The sequence below is a fragment of the Bombus huntii genome, chromosome 3 (assembly GCF_024542735.1).
Source record: "Bombus huntii isolate Logan2020A chromosome 3, iyBomHunt1.1, whole genome shotgun sequence".
NCBI lineage: Eukaryota > Metazoa > Arthropoda > Insecta > Hymenoptera > Apidae > Bombus > Bombus huntii.
Window position 1 is genome coordinate 19,225,339 of NC_066240.1, and position 18,207 is coordinate 19,243,545.

Sequence of the window (18,207 nt, forward strand, 5' to 3'; positions counted from 1 at the left end):
CTAACTTCGTTTTAACGAGGCGAAAATACAAGAGGAAGAAAAGAAAATGAAAATAGGCAAAACGGAGAAACGAATTTTATAAATATGAATTTTATAAACATAATTTATTAACTTAATAATTAATTAATTAATTAATTTATTAATTTAATAATTCATATTTTTAAGAATACAATTTAGAAGATGGAACGTAGACAGCAAATCGTTTTGTATATTTTACATATATCGGATATACTGAAAATTTTCGATGAAAAATGATCGATATTTGAACTGTTATAATTTCGTGATTCGTAGAATTTCGTACAACAATCTACTTGGGTTCATTTACAAGCTCGAAGCTGCTGCCTAGTTCACAACATTTTTTAAGCTTCATTAACAATCGTTTAAATTTGTAGAATTTTCGGAAAGAAAAAGTACCCTCGCTTTCTTAACCGTTACATCCTAAAGATGTAAAAACATCTTTGAAAAATAAAATGTACACAGCATCGAACGAAGGACTCGGATATCTTCTTCAAACATATGTAAAGAATACTATGTAGAGAATAGTTTAATAATACATCTTGCGTCCATCTCTCTTAGCGAAGAAAAGGCTGAATCGCAATGAAAACGAAATCAAGCAGGAATACCGTATCACGATGACGCATAACAAACGCGAAAGGTGATCGTAAATTAAACGGAATATGCGCATGTCAATTATACAAGTGTTTTTAATATTGAGTCAGAAATCAGTTTCAAATTTAATTAGTCGCGGTGTCGCGGGTCGAGAAAGAGCATAACCTTCGTTGTGGGACTCACTGTCACGACAAAGGTGGGAGAAACGCATTCGCTTTCCAGCCGATTTCTGACTTGCGAGTCCTGCTTCGAGATAGTCTCCACCGAAGTCTCAATCACGTTGCATCCGTTCGTTCGATCGACCGATCAACTTGTTTCTCTTTTAACAGGCCAGCTTCTCAGTTTTTAGTCGTCCCTTCGTCACGATCCTCGTAATCGATACTGCGTTCGTGACATTCGTGAATCTTGTCGCGTAGAAACCGTGACATGACATCCTGCAGCCTCGTCATCGGGATATCGTGAGACGAACCATTATTCTCGTAAAAAAATTAATTTCCCAAGGGAGAGGCACGATTCCGACTGGATCCCTCGAGTAAGTAAATTTTCAGGTATGACCATTTATTTGTCGATCGGTTCATTTTTATTCGTATTCGGTTCGATGTTGTCTGCGTTTAATATCGATGATCGAGATTGGTGTGTTATGGGAAGGGTTGTTGTTTTGGTTTTGGGCATTTTAGTCTTCGTGTTCGAATCACGGTTCTGAATTAAAAAGCTGAAAGTACGTATTTTGTGTATCTCATGCTAGAAAATGCTGGAATCTCGAGGATAAGGAAATAATTCTTTTCTAAGTTGTTCATTTTGTATCCTTTGTTAGTTTATCGACCGATAAAACGGTTGAAAAGGAAAATTTGGAATAAATCGGCACTGCAATATTTCGTTTGTTAAGACAGATTAATACGTATTTGATGATTTAAGTATAAAACGCAAGAGTTATTTACTGTTCGTAAAATATACGACTCTCAGCAAATTCTTATTTTTATCAAACGATATTGCATATTTTATTTTTGGCTAATGACGTGACGCGTTATTTAATTAATAATTGATAATTAAACATATCATAGTTTATCTTTCTAGTATCTATGTTTTCTAAGTTTCGTATATATATAAATGACATTGCATAAATTGACTAAAAAAGTGTCGTTGAAGAGGAAAGGCCAAGTAATTAGGTTACAGTATGTTGCATAAAAATCGCACACATTTTGAACTATTTTATCGTTTGAAATAATAGCAAGTCAATATTATCGGTATAAAGAAACTTAAAGACCTTCTGTTCGTATTTCTCCGTCTGAAGTGAATGGAAAGCAAGTTATGCGACAAAATTTCTGCAATATCAATCGCTGTATACACCCGTCAGATATCATTTGGAGTTTTTAGTTATCTTATCTGGCAGCGAACTACCGGATTAGGATAAATACATGTAAAATATAAATAAACGTTGCAAAGAATGAATTTTGTACGTTGCATTTCAACGATTCGATCCAGAAGAAAGCAGATATTTATTCGGACAATATTTGCGAACTTTTGTTGTACGAGCGATAAAACGATAATAGAAAGTTCCCCATAATATCATTTCATCATTTCCGTGAAAGTTCTTTGGGATTAATTATCATTCATTTTACGATTTACCGCGTGATTTATTGTGGGATATTCGTTCTATTAGAGTCGATAATCGGATCATCGATAGTATTAAAATTGTGTTGATAATTCGGTTAAAAAGTTCAAAAGAAATTCCTTAAATTATGTTTACTTTATACCTCTGAAGTAATAACTGTGCAAATAGTGAAACAGATCCTACGATTACTCGCGTTAAATTCCGTATTTAGCTTGTTTCAAGCAAATATTTATACACATTCACACAAACACTCGCTCCCATCAATTTCGTTAATAACGAATAAAAACGAAATTTTGTATACATAATATTTATCCGATATCGAGAATACTAAATGGCGAACGATGTACATGTAGAGGAAATAAATAAAAATTCTTCTCGGTAGAGAGAATAACGTAAATTTTATAGCAAACCACATGACTGAGCGCTGTCAGTGCTAGAATAACGTCTCAATCCAAAATCTTCCTCGAAATCAACGTGCAACGCATCAAACAATACCATATCGATTAAAAAGATTGGAGGATCGACGGAAACACGCATCGGGCTGAACAACGTCCAATTATCACTGACGTTAAAATCACATTTAATTTATGTAAATATGATATTCATAAACTTGCACACGTATTACGTAAGTAATACACATACAATAGCAAACGTAATTCGAACAAACAGTAAAAGAAAAGGGAAGAATTATTTCTGCATACATATCTGTATGTGCATACACATGCATGTAGTTCCTATGTTTCTAACAAAAATTATATGTAACTGGTTTTTCATGTGTGTCCTATACATAGAGCTCGTTCAAGAGTAACAAAGCCTTGTCAGCGATCCCATGGAGCGGCTAGGAGAACAGGATGTCTGCATCGTTCCAACCAAATCGAGAGAATTGCCGCACTTGAAGATAGGCAGCTCCGTGTTGAAGGCCGATTTCGACGAAGGCGATGACTTCTACAGGGAAAAGACGAAGAACGAGTTACGCGAGACGCCAGAGGTCGTGGAACAGGCGTTGAAGGACTTCAAGGCGATGTACAAAGGTACCAGGTAACGGGACTGCTGGGAAATGGTGCCCGGTAGCGCTATAGCGTTGATTTCATGGCCACCTTAATATGCATTCACTCGGATAATCGTGAAATACAGGGAAGTTTGGTAGGAAATACTCGATTTTGCAGTTCGTGCAAGATTTAGGAGAATTTTCCGCGGATAGAAACGGTAGCTATGAAAACGATTAGAAAAGTATGGTTAAGTTTAAAAATGTCACATGACTGGCTTTACGAATAGTTTAGTAGGAAAGACTCGCTGTACGTATTTGGAGAGGATTTAAGAGAAGTTTGCGTTAATTCGAAGAATAAAAGGAAGCATTTCCAAGATGTTACGTGAATCGATATACGATAAATTAGTGACATTTTAGCCGATATGTGAGAAGAGAAAATACGCTTTTTAACACTTTACTGACCGTTAGCGGTTCAACAGGATACGCACGTTCGACCGACAGCTCAGGCGCAGATTCTCCCTGGCGCCGGCTCTGTTTCGGTTTAGTCTCTCCAATACCATTCTTTTCGTTCATCGCGAACGGTAAGTTTTTCAAATTGGTATAAAACTATGGGAGCTTACAAAGCAACGCAATTGAGCAAGGTACTTTAATACTAAATAAGAAATTATTGCTCAAATAATGAGAAAGATTGTCGGCGACAAAAAGCCGATTAACAGGCTATCGGTCTGTAAAGTGTTAAGAAATCTTGTTGTTTTCTTATTTGTCTATTGCAGATGGAGACGTTTAGGTAGAATTCAGGTAGGTTCATTTGGATAGAAAAGCGAAGAGCGTTCTTCGTGCAAATCTCTGTCGTGCAAGCATGTTACAATCCTTCTTTTATCTGTTGTACACATCAACCGGTGATATTTTCTTTTAAATTGAATCGAAGAGGATGAAGAATACCACGTGAAACGATTTCTCATATGGAAGAGAGCTCGATAGATTTTCATCGATGTTTTAGAATCATTCGATTCTCTGCAAATACTTTGAACAGGAAAATTGTAGAAAGACAAAGAATAACAATCGCAATCATTTATCAACCACGATAAATATTTTTCATATTTTCTTATCAGCCAGGTTTAGTGATCTGTGCGATTTTTCTCGATAAATCAAAATATCCTATCAGCAATAACGAAGGTGAAACAAGATTAATTAAGCAATCGACAAGACTAAAGTACAAAAAGCCTTTTATGGAAATAAATAAATAAATATTTTTGATATCTTGTTACCAGCCGGGTTTAGTAATCTGTGCAATTTCCCCCCGATAAATCTAAATACTCTATCGATGATAGCGAAGGAAAGACAAGATTAATTATACAATCGACAAGTATAAAAAAGTATAAAAAACCTTTTATGGAAATACGATTCTTATGGTCGAATTATACTTTGAATTAGCCTCGTGTTGTTGCAGTTACTCTTATAGCGAAGAAAGGAGTGCTACGAACGACACGCAGCGTTGTCGTGATGTTACCACGCTGTACGTTCGTTTTATGCGTTCGGAACCGGTTAGGTGAAAATGAAAATTTCACTTTATCGCGAGCTCGGTTAATGTTCCTCGAAGGAACTTGATAGAAACTGAAGGTAATAGTCGCAGCGAATAATCGTCAAATAATCACTCGCTTTCTTATTTTAATAAATACTTTTTGCTTACTTAATTTTTTTTTCTTAAACAAGGAAAATTTTCTTCGTCACTATGAACGAGTTAGCGAACATCTTCTTTTTAAAATTGTACCAATCGTAATAAATACTCTCAGCAGTGGAATAATGTATCGTTATGATCGAATAACCGCTAGGTTTGTCTCGTTCGTCGCCTGAAACAATATCAATTTTCCTTTGTAAAGAAACGCCAAATGTAATTACACGTTTCGAACGTGAAGGTTTGTGTTTCATTTTTAGACGAACCCGATCTGTTCGTGCCGGATGACGATGAATTTTGTCGGAAGTTCCTACGACCTTGCAAATGGTACCCGAAAAGTGCCTTTGAACTGGTGAGCTAAATTCTACCTTAACATACATATTCATACACCTACTGTCATTGCAATTCAACAACTGCGTCAATAATTATCGTTGAAACTCGAACAGTTAAGTTTGAAATAATTAAGAGAGCGCAACGTATGTGTCAATAGCAGCGAGTATGCTGATTGCCGCAAGAATTTGTCAGCTGTCAATGATTTAAAAAAATTATTAGAATCGCACTTCATTTCAAAATTAGGTAAGAATTATAATGATAGAAAATCGTTGTAACTTCACAGATGAAACGGTTTTACAAGTTCAAGGTGAACAATCCACGCTACTGCTTAAATCTCTTACCCAGCAACGAGAAGAAGGTGCTGTCTTCAGATATGGTGATTCCGTTACCAGATCGTATGGCGGATGGTTGTAGAGTGCTTCAGATCAACTGTGGGAAAGCGTGGAACACAAAACTCATCAGTATCGATGAAATATTCCGATCGATCATACTGTCACTGGAAGCGGCTATGGCTGAACCCAAGACACAGGTATACTCAATGGAATTGTCATGTTCTTGTTCAAAACAAATCTCGTTTTAAATCTTATCTCCATCTTTTGAATAAAGAAGAAAGTCAGGGAACGACGAAGAAGTTAGACGCATGAGAAATGCATGATGAAAATAAGGTGTGAAATGAAAGTATGCTATACAAACGTAAAAAGCCTTCTTCCTTCGAGTATTGGTTGAGCTTACAGAGGAAACGATTGTGTAATAACTGGTATGGAGTCCAGCTCCCTTCCAGCAGCATATTTAGTATCGTTAGGAAAGCACGCTCTATCGGAGTCGATACATAGCACCTTGAAAAATGTGCAAGTCTCATCGTAACATTCTATTCGAGTTCTCACAATACCCTACCATGTATTTTCCCATACGGTGCCGATCTTCCAGACGCATACTTTATACGCATATGCGTACAACCGTGATATCGTGAATATTTCTCCATTTCGTTTGAAAAATACTGCTGTACCTTTGTGAATATCTTTTCCCTGTATTCTATTCTTCCTATTCTATCATATTTCTGTTTACCGTATTCTGTCTCACCTTATACTGTAGTTTAGACAAACTTTTGTCCTATTTATTTGCTCCATTCTACTTGTCGCGTTACGTTAACGTTCTATTACCGCTATAATTTGTCATTATGTCTTTTACATGTTTTCTGTAGATTGCTGGAATCCACGTAATTTTAAATATGGACGGCCTAACATTGAACCATGTGACACACATCACTCCGAGTTTCGCCGCCTCGGTAACGGATTGGGTACAGAGATGTTTACCCTGTCGACTGAAGGGTATCCACGTAGTGAATCAACCCTTTATATTCAACATGGTTTACGCTATCTTCAAACCTTTCCTTCTGGTACGTGCTTCGACGATCATTTATCAACGAGTTCTCATTAACCCCTCCGCGTTTCCGCGTCGTTTACGACCAAAGCGTATTTTTCTATCGTCAGAGAACTTCTTAGATCGTATGAAAATAAGAAACAATTGTTATTGGTCGCGCCTGATTTACCTACACGCGTTGAAAGCTTCTTTTTCGGTCGAAAGGAAAGTGAGATGGAGACATAAAAAATTCGATGATCGTAGTTCGGTTAATTTTGTGTCTAATGTACTTAATCCCATATTCTTCTATTTGAATGAAACAAAGCTCGATTACGACGGTATATCGAAGGAAAGACTAATCTAGATGCATATGCAAAAGTGAATTTTAATAATTTCGCATATTACCTCGTGCTAGATTTTGTACAGCTAAATGTTAGTTTGGATACAAATCAAACCGAGAATAACAATTTAACGATGTTGATACTGTTTCTTTATGTATTTATTAAATAGACGAGGATGATTCGTAACAATATTTGTCGCTTTGTAGAATATTTTAATTCGATCATCGATAATTGAAATTTCATTTACAGGAGAAAACACGTAAGAGGCTTCACTTTCACGGAACAAACAGAGACACTTTATTGTCTTTCATTAATGCGAAAGCTTTGCCGATGGAGTTCGGTGGCGAACTCGAGATGCCGAACGAATCGATTGGTCAAGGCGTTTGCGATTATTTCTGCTGGTTCGAGAAGGACTTCGAAGGTACTTTACAACTTGTCACTTCTCAATTTCTATTCCATATCCTCGAATATCCTCCATCTGTGGAAATTAATTGCATGCTGGTATATTATAGCGCGATACGTATACACATACATATAGGGTGTTCTTGCAATTTAGTGTACAAATTTTAAAAAATTTGTCAAAATAAGATTAATACATCATGTAGCAAAAAGCTTCATTAGAAAGTTATACGTGTTATGCAATGATACGAGCGACATATGTTTATCGTTTCTACTATGATTCTACCATACTTGTATGTAAAGAAACTAGACAAAATTATCACGAGATTCGGTCTATGATAAAATTAATAGCATACCGATTTTAATTTTGCATTTACAAAGGCGGACGACACTTCGAAATGCGCACACAAGTACATATACAGGGTGGTTGGTTACTGGTGGTACAAGCGGAAAGGGGGTGATTCTACGCGAAAAAAGAAATCGAAAATATAGAATACAAATTTTTCGTTCGAGGCTTTGTTTTCGAGAAAATCGACTTTGAATTTTCGCTCGGTACGCGTGCGGTACGTTATAACGGATCTCACTGTGGATCGTTGTCTCGATGGAAAAATTAAAAAAGAAAAATTTTTATTCTATATCTTCGACTTCTTTTTTTGCACCAATTACCAACCACCCTGTATACAGCTTTACGTCGTACGTGAAGTTATTTATAGCTTTTAATACAACATTTATGGAATTTTTGCTACATGACGTTTTAGTTTTATTTTTATCTATAGAATACACTGACGCAGTTCGGACATTAAATTCTTCAGGACAAAATTTTTATTAATTCGTAAAGGAAGTTAATTTTCTTCAACATCGTGTTAACGCGACACTTCATTCGCTTCTGAATTCTGCTTTTCAATATTATAGTTGTGGAGGGATGTTATCAAATGTAATTTTACACGTTGATTTTTAACGAGTAGAGTTTCAAGTAAAATTAATCCATTAGTCCATTAATCAAGAAAAGATAAACGAGGAAAGTTAACACTCTGTTTAATGGGAATGCCACAAATTGTGCAAATCGACCTCGACGTAAACGCATATTTTATGGCCACGTAATTTGATTTACCAATGCATTGGTTATTATCACGGGGTCTTATCGCGTTTGATTCTTTAAATAAATGTACAGTTCCCACGTTACGAATTTCACATTCTAATTCGAATTACACTTGATATTAGTGACTTGCGTAATTACGCATGTGTTTCGTTACTGCGTGCTATTATCGGCTATGGTTTGGGTTACGCAACTGCACCTCGTACAATTTCCCTCGTATACAGAAAAGGATAATTGCCGGACCATGCAACTTCGTTCGTTACGTAAAAGGATTAATTACCGTCTTGAAAAATATCTTGTTTATCTTTGATTCTCGCTTGCGAACTAAACCCCCACTGACTTTCTTCTTACCCTTCAACTATCTCCCTTTTACGCTTTACATACAGCTATATCGTTAACAGATAATAAATGTGTGAAAATATTGGGAAACTTCAAATTTTAAAGAACAAGAAAAAGTATGTTTAGTCAATGAAGCAGATAATTGTTCTTTTAATCCTTCTATGGAAATATTTTATTTTTTCCAGGGAAAAAGAGTTAGGCAGTACGTAATTCTTAGTGTTAATAAAGGTCATCTCCTAGATTTTCAGGTAGATAGGGTTAAATGGTTTGTTACATGATCTGGTAAAGCAGCTTCTATTCTAGTTTGATAACAGGAAATAAACGAAAGGAATAGTTTGTCCAAGCTTGCGATTCGCGTGAATGTTGGACTTATATAAATGTTAGTAATACAAGTACAATTAGGGTAATAATATAGTCCCCGGATATCCAAGACTGCTTAACCTGCGTATTCACTTGTCCATATTAAATTTTCTAGAAAGTAATTGACTTATGATAAACTCGTGCAAATTAAAAATTTGTCTCGTTACAGCTGCCAGTAAATATGGATATGTTAAGAGTACAAAATGACGAGGGACAAGGTGTAATGTGCGTTCAATTTGAAACGAGATAACAGAGATTTTAAGGTAAAGTGATTGTTTTCATTGAATAAGTATAACGAAATAGGGGAAACGGGTGATAAGCATTGGAAAAAATCACGATTTAAATATCAAAGAAGGAGGAGATTGGGAGTTCCAATAGTTATCATTATAGATGGATCGATGATCTTTATGCTCGCGTTGGATAAAATTTATTTGAGAAATAAGAAAGATAGATAAACGAATTACAACGATGAGCGTATCGAAGTGATAACGAAGTTATCTTGTAATTATCCTCGTTATGAATAAATAAATATTTCGTGATTTCAAATGCGACAAGTGTAACGGGCAATATACGTTGTTGTTAATATTGTTACTTGGTTTAATAAAATATATAAGCAATAAATACATATAAATTATAGTCGTGGTAAATAATTGTGACATTGATGGTTCGTTGTATAATTGATTGATTACGAATATATTTTTAATAAAAAAATGTTGATCGAAACAAAAATAATGGTAAAGCCTATGTTCGGTTATTGTGTGTAATTACTTTAGTTTTTTTTTTTAATACGCATTAAGTACATATTTTACAAGCGTATAACCTTGTGATAAACCCACTTTGTTTAACAATAAATTAATCAACATGTTGATAACTTAATTTATACGAAACATATCAGCTGGTAGATTCTTCTGAAGTTTTGGGGAACTTTAAGTTAAGTAATTAAGTTAACAACACTATATATAAATCGTATTTCACTTTTAACAAGTTTACAGTATATCATTTTAAAAAAATACATCGAAGTACATATTAAAATAATACGAAAATAGGATAAAATATAGTACCATAAATATCGCTTTAATATCATACAAAATTACTCTAAACTATAACTCGTATAAAATCCTGATAACTCGATTATTTATCTCCTGCAGTAAAAAAAGAATGATAAATCCACAACTGTGTAACTAATTAACTAAAACAATGTGTCTACTACCCTTCCATTCTTTTTACAAAAATCTAGTTAATAACGCTTAGTTAAGAGACTTAACTAAAAATTACCTATTATAAACATTTATAAATAAGCAACTAACTAGACTGTATGTCGAATCTGGATTACTACTTTGTCGGAAGAACCCACAGCCAGCGTCTTTGCTCGAATATCGATTTTCGATCGAACAATCGTTTTTCCGTCGTTTTGAAGGCATACCGAAGCGCATGGATTATTTTTTATAACCATACGAGTTGATTGCTGAAAAAAGACCAAAGAGGAATCGATAAATAAATAATATCATGCGTAATATACATGCTGGGCCCTCTCGTACAACAATTTATTAATTAATAATATTATTAGGTTGTTCGAAAAGTTTCTTTCGTTTTATGAGGAAATAATAGACGCGCAACGTTTTTCCCTTTATATTATTTTATCGAATTACGTACGATCAATTTTGTTCCGTTGAGACAAACACCGCGACATTTCACAGACTTGGTTTCACGTTTGTACGAAGGTGCACTGTTGTAAAAAAATACGTTTGCGAAAGAAAGGTACTTTTCGGACAACTTAATAATAAATTGACTAGTCAAAAACTGCGGCTATAGACTTCTCTTTCCCAATTTTGTAATTTGTCACTTACCGTCAAATTCCTTATCGCACATTAGTAACAATTCCAACCACTGCGATCCCGTTACACGTGGAAGTTGTAGCGTTCCACCGTAACAGGCGGGCAAACATTTTGGCGAGACGTATTGGTGGAACGATTTGCGATCTGACCCGTGGAAAATCAGCTGAAATCACCAAATTATGCATTAAAATCGTATTTCTTGTAATATCTAATACAATGCACTGTATGGATCTCATCGGTTAACATCGACCTTGGAATTTTACAAAAATTCTTTTCAAATATGCTAGGACATCGATCGACCAGATCCTGATTATCTACAGTCCCGGTTATCTACAATTTTTAATTACCTATTTACTAATTACAAATGCTTGTACGTATCACGCAATTCTTTCCTCTTCCTACGAGATCTTTCTTTTGATTATTCGTCACTTTCTCGGGTCAACGACCGTTATTGCTACTATACATGCTAATTGAAATTCCTAGTTAAATAACAAGCCGGTTAGGAGGTTAACAAATGGATCCTATCAGCCATTGAACTGCAACTTTCTCCGGAGAAAGTTGTAGAAATTTTCAAAGAGAGGTCAACTCACCCTACTCTTCAGCTTCTCCCTTAAGAACGGCTTGAACAACGCGAACACCATGTTGAACACGTACGGTTGGTTAATAATATGTATATTCTTAATTCGGAGAGGTACCGCGTCCTGCAGCCAATCGACTATCCTCTTCGCGATCGCTGGAGTGAATTGCCAAGCCTGCTGAAGAGTAAGTCCATCCATATCGAAAACGACTACGGCACCAGCGATTTGTGTATTTGGCTCCAACATGGCAGCCTCCACATACAGAACGCAACCTTTGAACACCTCGTCCAAAGAGCACTTGTTGTGCTTCCATTTTTTCCCAAGCTCGATGATTAGTATCCTTCGTCCACATTGATCTCGGTTGGGCAGCACGGTCAAAATATTGTGCTCGAATATGTTCCTCTCTCGGCTGGGTTTCAGATTATCGTACATGTCCGCGTGCTTTATTTTAAAACTGTAGTAATTCTTCACGAGTTTCAATGCCGATTCTGGATAGTATTTGCACGGCCTGAGAAACCGAATCAGCCAGGCATCGTTCTCCAGCGGACACTTCAAGTCGGTTTCGGCTGTGATAGATTAAGGGTGATAAAGACGAATCTATCGTGTTTTTGTCTGTGATCTTTAGATATTAATTACTCGATCGAGTATCGTATCGTAGTGAAATTTTCGAGCTTTCGAACAGAAAGACATAATGTCGTCGATCGGTATTTGCGAATGAAACTTTACCTTTCAGTAATTCCCTAAGTTGAGCGATCGATTCATGTTGAATTTCTGGCGTCTCACGAAGTTCTTTTTTCGCCACTTCCTGCAACTCCGGTCCAGGTGGCGATATTTCGAACTCGAGCGTGTAGTCGCCGAGTTTCAGAGACGGAATATTATCCCAATTGGTCAACATGTTATCTGCAATGTATTACATAAGTAAATAAATACGTTTCTATTAATATCGATTTAAATCATCGAAATCCGTGTGATATGACGATAATTAAACATTTACAGTGGCTCGATAGTTTCTATATAGTTTGTATATATTTTTCGAAATATCTGCGATCGGAGGGGTTGCTGCGAGAAGAAGGCAGTTGCAGAAATTTGAGTAAACCAACAAGAACCAAAATCAATCGAAATCGAATCACTTGTTGTCTATAAATATTAGAACATCTATCCGTTATATCTACTAGAACATTTTATTTAGTACTTTCATTACAGACGCATTCGATGCAAACGATATAACGGATTTACGATAATATAATGCGAAGTAGCGGAGATTTCTATTAAAAATCAGTGACCTAATATTTACGGCCGACAGTGTACACACATTTTCGGTTTTGTTTCGAACTTATGATTTATTTATCGAAATGTTTTATATAACGCACATAATACATTTATCAAATGCTTTTTCACCAGCCACTGTACGTAACTTCTCGGATCATTAAAATCACAAACAAGCAACAGGTTAAGAGAATTTCACCACTGACTTTCCACCTCCATCTTTCCGATTTATTAGTTTCCTTTTTCCTTTCGTTTGTTTATCGTGTCTTCGCAGAAGTTATAATTCGTTCCGTTTTATGGTCTTCTCACAGAAATAATAATTCATCTCTGAATAATTCAATTCCTTTTCGACAAAACTCTCGACGATTCGTCCGCATCGTCGCGACTGACTACACATCCGATTCGCCAATTTGTAATTATTCAGATAAGCCGAGTGTGCAGAAAGCGACGATTTTGTCACGATAGTGACTCACTCGCCAGTCAAAGGCGGTTTGATACTGAAGAACACTGCTAACTCCGCGGAATTTAATTAACGAAGCGTACGTTCTCCTTTAAACGTTCATTATCATTTCACCTCCTCCTACTCGGCGTTTACTGAAAAACCAACCAGAGAAATTATATCGCAAATTCTATCTAGATTTTGTTCACTCGCCATAGATTATTTCATTTCCAATCATTTTTAAGCATTCCTATTATTCTTGTTAAACCATCTGTTCGCTTTTCTTGTCTTTTAACGTACTTCGGACTTTGTGGAGTCGTCTCAAAGACTCGAACGTGATTTTGTCGCGAATTGTAATTATCGTAATGACGGGGACGTACGACAGACGGAAGTTAAATTTGCTTACAGCGCATGCAATAGATTGTAGCAAATATCAAAGAGATCGATAGATACATATATATATAAAAAAAAAAAAAAAAAACACTTGACTTTGTAGAGAATAATTTAATAGCATGATAAACATATCGCGAATGTTCGTGTTAATTCATAGTTTTACGAATAGAACTAAACGTTTCAATAAAATTCGATTGGAAATTTATTCTAAGTGATATAACGAGTACATTACTTTGGATATGTGTAGCTGTCAATCAGGGCAGGCGCGAAGAAGCGAATTGGAATGCTTACGAAACGTTAGAACAAAGAATTACGATATAATCTAATCATTCTGAACGTTAAATATGTAAAATTATTAACACGTTAGACCGAGAAATATCGCAGAATGTTTGATCGTTTCCCAATCGTTTCGTGAAAGACAACTAAAAAATGTAATCAATGTTTAATTGACATAGTCGTTGCGTAAGAACGAGACCACGTCAAACGCTGAATTTGCATTGGGAAACGTTATTCGACATTTTTTTTTCCCAAGCGTTTCATATTCTCGAAACAGACAAGATTCCTCGTACAGGCACGTGCAACGATTGCTGAAGGATGTATCCTTCTCCTTATATACTCTTCTTCTTTTTCTTCCTTCCATTTTCAACTATTACGCCTTCCCGGTCGCAGCTAGAGCGTGGAATCGCGTTGTGCGCTCAACGATGCGGAAATCTCTGCGTATAAAGGTGTACATGTACCTTGGTGCAGATGTTTTCTTATGATTCTACGAGTGGAGATCTAGTGCGTTAGATGTATTCTCCTCTTTCTTTTTCGAGAAAGAAGCCAGATACTGTAACATCTTGCTTACGAATCAATCCTGGTTCGACGTTTAAATAAATATACAAATATTTAACAATTTCATCGACGTTCATATGTACATAGTTATATTGGGTTTTCCAACAATTTTATGGAGAATTATAATATTTTATGGAGATTATCTCGTAATCGTTGTTCTGGGAGGATGACGGGTATATTCGAAAAAAGTATACTTTTTATTAGAATTTGAAGAAAAGATATTTGAAGGTAGAAACAAGATTTTATCGTTACTGCTAACTATCATTACTATTACTGTCAAGTGATTCGAAATAGAATCCTCAGAGCTTATTTCTTCCCTTTATCTTATTTATTCTTATTTCTTCTTTATATTCATCGGACGAAGGAGGAACATTCGCATTATCGTATTCATTCCCTGCAAACTTTAATCTGAAATAAACGTAAATCGTATATGGAAATCGAAATTATGCGGATTGATCGAGGCCAAATGAAAGGACAAATGTTTCCTTTTGTTATCTATATAGATATTGTTGTAACGAAGAAACGAACAAAAGTGCATCGATGCAGTAATTTATAAATATTGCCCAATGTTGACACGTAATGCAACACAACGCAATCTTCTCCTATTGCTCGTGGCGCAGTTCACAGATCAGGTCACGAATTGTGTGCACACTTTCACCAAGAGTGGCAACGGCTACGTATTTCCACCGGAAAACCATTTTTAGATACGCGTTATAAAATTCACTGCGTAATTACTTCCATGCGAAAGCTTTTGCTATTTAAAGAAGTTAGTATAACGATAATATAGCATAGTTATATAGTTCTTTGCATAACCGGTATATTGTATAATATAGCGGTAATAGTAGTTTAGCATAATGATAATTATATGTAAGTAGTATCGTAATAACTTTAGTTGGAACGAGAAAGGTAAACGCATGAATATTCAAGTAATCTGTGTAATTAATGTTGTTGTAACGTTTCACGTTATAAAGAACATGTTATAAATTTTCCTTTAGTACGTGATTATTTGAAGCGTATGTAAATGGTGTTCGCGTAATTAGTAGATCGACCAGAATCAACTGGAATTAACCAGAGCTTTCCTCGTAAATGGTAGATAAGGAAATGGATGGTAACAATCGAATACGTTCTTCGTACCAGGAGTTAAAAATTCGCTCCATCCAATTCTTCCTCTCGACATTAATATTCTTAATCGATCGATTAACCTACGTTACCAGGGATGTATACAAATATTCACTTTGTTCTTCCACTGCAATAATAAAATTAGAATCGAACTCTGTTTAAAAGACTGGAACGTCACCAAGAAGCTGTGCTAATCATTAGACGAAAATTCACGAGAAACAAGTCGCAATTTGAAACTCCTATCTCTGGTTTTCTCGACGACAAACTCCTCTTCTTTTTCCACGAGCCGTACATTAACGACGAATGTTCCCAATTCGACTAAAACGAACACTTTGCTGCGCACACCCTTCACGCCAGTTACTCTCCTTTGTTTCTCCATTTAGGAGAAACGGAGGGCAAAGAACATCATACCCTGCGAACGACTGCGAATACACGAGACAAACATTACCTTTGTTTCGCGTCTTTTGTACACCGTCGAACGCGTAAAATGGTCGAGCAAAAAACGTCCAGGGATTTTACGTAACGCAACGGAGAAGGTAGCTGCTGTATGGGTCGATCGCAGACAGAAAACGAGATAAAGGAATCAGAAAGGTATTTTGACTCGATCAGTCGTTTGACATCGACGAAATGGATCACGTAACGAGAAATGGAAGAGAAATACCGATAAAAATAACGAGTAGTAATTTGGTAATCATAGATGAGGTATTTATAGGCATTTTGGAACGAATAAAGGACATTGAATATTAATCGAGAATTAAATCACTAGAGAGTTACCATTATTCTTGATACAGTCACCTCGTTTGAAACCTTAGACTATAAAAAAATCTGCATATTATTATTATCGTCGATTCAGTTATTATTTAAAGGATTATATATTTTTGTTGACTCGTTACTTCCTTATATTCTTTAAGATAAAAGAAACGGTAACGTTACGAAAGAATACACAACGTTGGATTAATATGAAAAACGTGACAGCTGTTCGATGTTTTTGTCCGTATCGAGGCAAACAATGTCGGATGAGAATTATAAGAAAATAGTAAGTGGTTGTAAGAAGAGATGAATTGCGAATAAAAAGGAAACCGTAGCTGGTTTTACACAAGTGTGTGACGTAAGTACTAAATTCGGAGGTACTTTGAGGTGAAATTCGCAGTCATTCGTGGCACACGAAGACAGAGATCGATCCTGTTCCCCTGGAACAACACAACTCGTGAACATGGTACCCTTCATCGTACCGAGCAGTTTAATTGAATCGAAATAGCTAGTGGTTGAATTTATGTACATAAATATATCAATCGTTATTCCGTTAGCGAAATGGAACAATTTTCGACGAGCTCGAAATCTATTTTGATTACGTTGAGTATATATCAAATTTACAATTCTACGTCTTGGAATGATAAAACGGGCAATATTAGACTTTGAGATTCGTAAAGGCCAATTTGTTCGATTATTCGACCGAGTCCATGAAATATGAATTAATTGGATCGGGTATTTCTCGTGTCACCCAGAGACGGCCTGAAAGGGCGATCGATGGCGAAAGTACGGAGAAAAAGGATCAAGGACGCGATCGCAGAGGTAATTAGCGGTTGGCAGGCGAACAGAGAAACAAGAAAGAAAAGTGGCGCGCGAATTCCGCCGATTGCGTAAACTTTCTGCTTACGATACTGTGAAAAAGTTTCTGGCTATTTTTGATACTACGCGTGACGACTAGTCGCGTGTAAAGTGCTCTTAGTCGACGTACACATTTCTTCCTCAAAGAGACCTGCTATTTAAATATTTATCTTCCTCTTGCTTTCCGAAGACATCCTAAGAAGAAGGCATTTTTCCTATTAAATCGAACATTCGCGTCGTGTGAACACCTTTTTTCCTTATTTTTTAAGCTGTCGGAATAACTTATGTAATAAGAAGCTATTATGGATTTAAAAATCACCAAGATCTTTAGAGAGATAAAATAAACATTTAAAATTCTGGAACGTCGTACTCGTCGTTGTTAAGTTTTAAAAGTCGACTCGGACGAGTTAATGGATTATGAAATCAAAGGTTGACAGAGGTCCGTTTCTTTCACCGTGTCCGACCTCGAGGTACAGTCAGCCACGAAAAAGGAGACGCTTGTGTTATTCGAGGTGAACCTGTTTCACGATCAGGGTCATCGGTGTTATATTTTGTTTGTTCGTTCGGAAAAGACACGAGGCGCCTACGATCTGGCTGGGGACCGCGATTGTCTCGGGAATACGAGTCGTTTTGCAACCGAGAACTCCGAATTCGTGGCTTCTGGAATTGGACATATTAAACGTATCTAGATTTCACCTTGACATATAATTAATACAGAGGATATATCACGATCAGAAGTTACAAATCGTGGAACGTTTATTTCTCTCTAAAAGAAGTTCGTGAATTAGCACATTCGATTTCACGTTCCCTTCTCTTGCCAACCACCCTCTGTCAATATTTATCAGCGTGATTTATGAGAGAGTCGAAAGCAAGGGTTACTGGCGCACTTGCATTCGGGGTTGTAAAGTTTTATCGAGCAATTCCACTTAGGCGCATCGACCCGCCATCGCAATTGGCAGTCGACCAAGAACTGCTGAAACACAAGAGTGCAACGAGGTAAGCCACCTTCGCGACCAACGCGAAG

The 18,207-nt window shown here is 36.3% G+C and overlaps 2 protein-coding genes across 7 annotated transcripts in view; one reads left to right on the forward strand and one right to left on the reverse strand.

Annotated features, from left to right (window-relative positions):
• The first annotated feature begins 152 nt into the window (after nucleotides 1-152).
• On the forward strand, nucleotides 153-9,987 carry LOC126863788 (clavesin-1-like). Of its 3 annotated transcripts, XM_050614310.1 has the most exons (8): nucleotides 153-805; nucleotides 939-1,141; nucleotides 3,013-3,252; nucleotides 5,145-5,236; nucleotides 5,501-5,746; nucleotides 6,419-6,613; nucleotides 7,167-7,338; nucleotides 9,281-9,987. In XM_050614310.1, exons 3-8 carry the CDS (start codon nucleotides 3,051-3,053, stop codon nucleotides 9,316-9,318), a joined length of 945 nt encoding a protein of 314 aa, XP_050470267.1. In that variant the 5' UTR covers nucleotides 153-805; nucleotides 939-1,141; nucleotides 3,013-3,050; the 3' UTR covers nucleotides 9,319-9,987. The 3 variants fall into 3 exon arrangements, with proteins under 3 accessions (XP_050470267.1, XP_050470268.1, XP_050470266.1); XM_050614311.1 differs by lacking the exon at nucleotides 153-805 and having other exon boundaries at nucleotides 812-1,157; XM_050614309.1 differs by lacking the exon at nucleotides 153-805 and having other exon boundaries at nucleotides 812-1,141.
• Nucleotides 9,988-10,055: 68 nt separating this feature from the next.
• Nucleotides 10,056-18,207, reverse strand: part of LOC126863790 (alpha-tocopherol transfer protein-like) — a 34,756-nt gene continuing 26,604 nt past the window's right edge. For 3 of the 4 annotated variants that reach the window (XM_050614315.1, XM_050614312.1, XM_050614314.1), the window contains exons 2-5: nucleotides 12,251-12,424; nucleotides 11,537-12,090; nucleotides 10,959-11,109; nucleotides 10,056-10,576 (exon numbers count right to left, since the gene is read on the reverse strand). In XM_050614315.1, coding sequence (XP_050470272.1) covers nucleotides 10,548-10,576; nucleotides 10,959-11,109; nucleotides 11,537-12,090; nucleotides 12,251-12,419 — 903 coding nt within the window. In that variant the 5' untranslated portion in view covers nucleotides 12,420-12,424 and the 3' untranslated portion in view covers nucleotides 10,056-10,547. Of the gene's footprint in view, nucleotides 10,577-10,958; nucleotides 11,110-11,536; nucleotides 12,091-12,250; nucleotides 12,425-12,996; nucleotides 13,256-18,207 lie in introns of those variants that run through there. The other variant, XM_050614313.1, reaches the window with a different exon arrangement.

Coding starts and splice junctions, on each gene's coding strand:
- LOC126863788 (XM_050614310.1), top strand. CDS start 3,051: ATGGAGCGGCTAGGAGAACAGGATGTCTGCATCGTTCCAACCAAATCG. Junction 5,747..6,418: donor TGGCTGAACCCAAGACACAG/GTATACTCAATG, acceptor TGTTTTCTGTAG/ATTGCTGGAATCCACGTAAT. Junction 7,339..9,280: donor GTTCGAGAAGGACTTCGAAG/GTACTTTACAAC, acceptor GTCTCGTTACAG/CTGCCAGTAAATATGGATAT.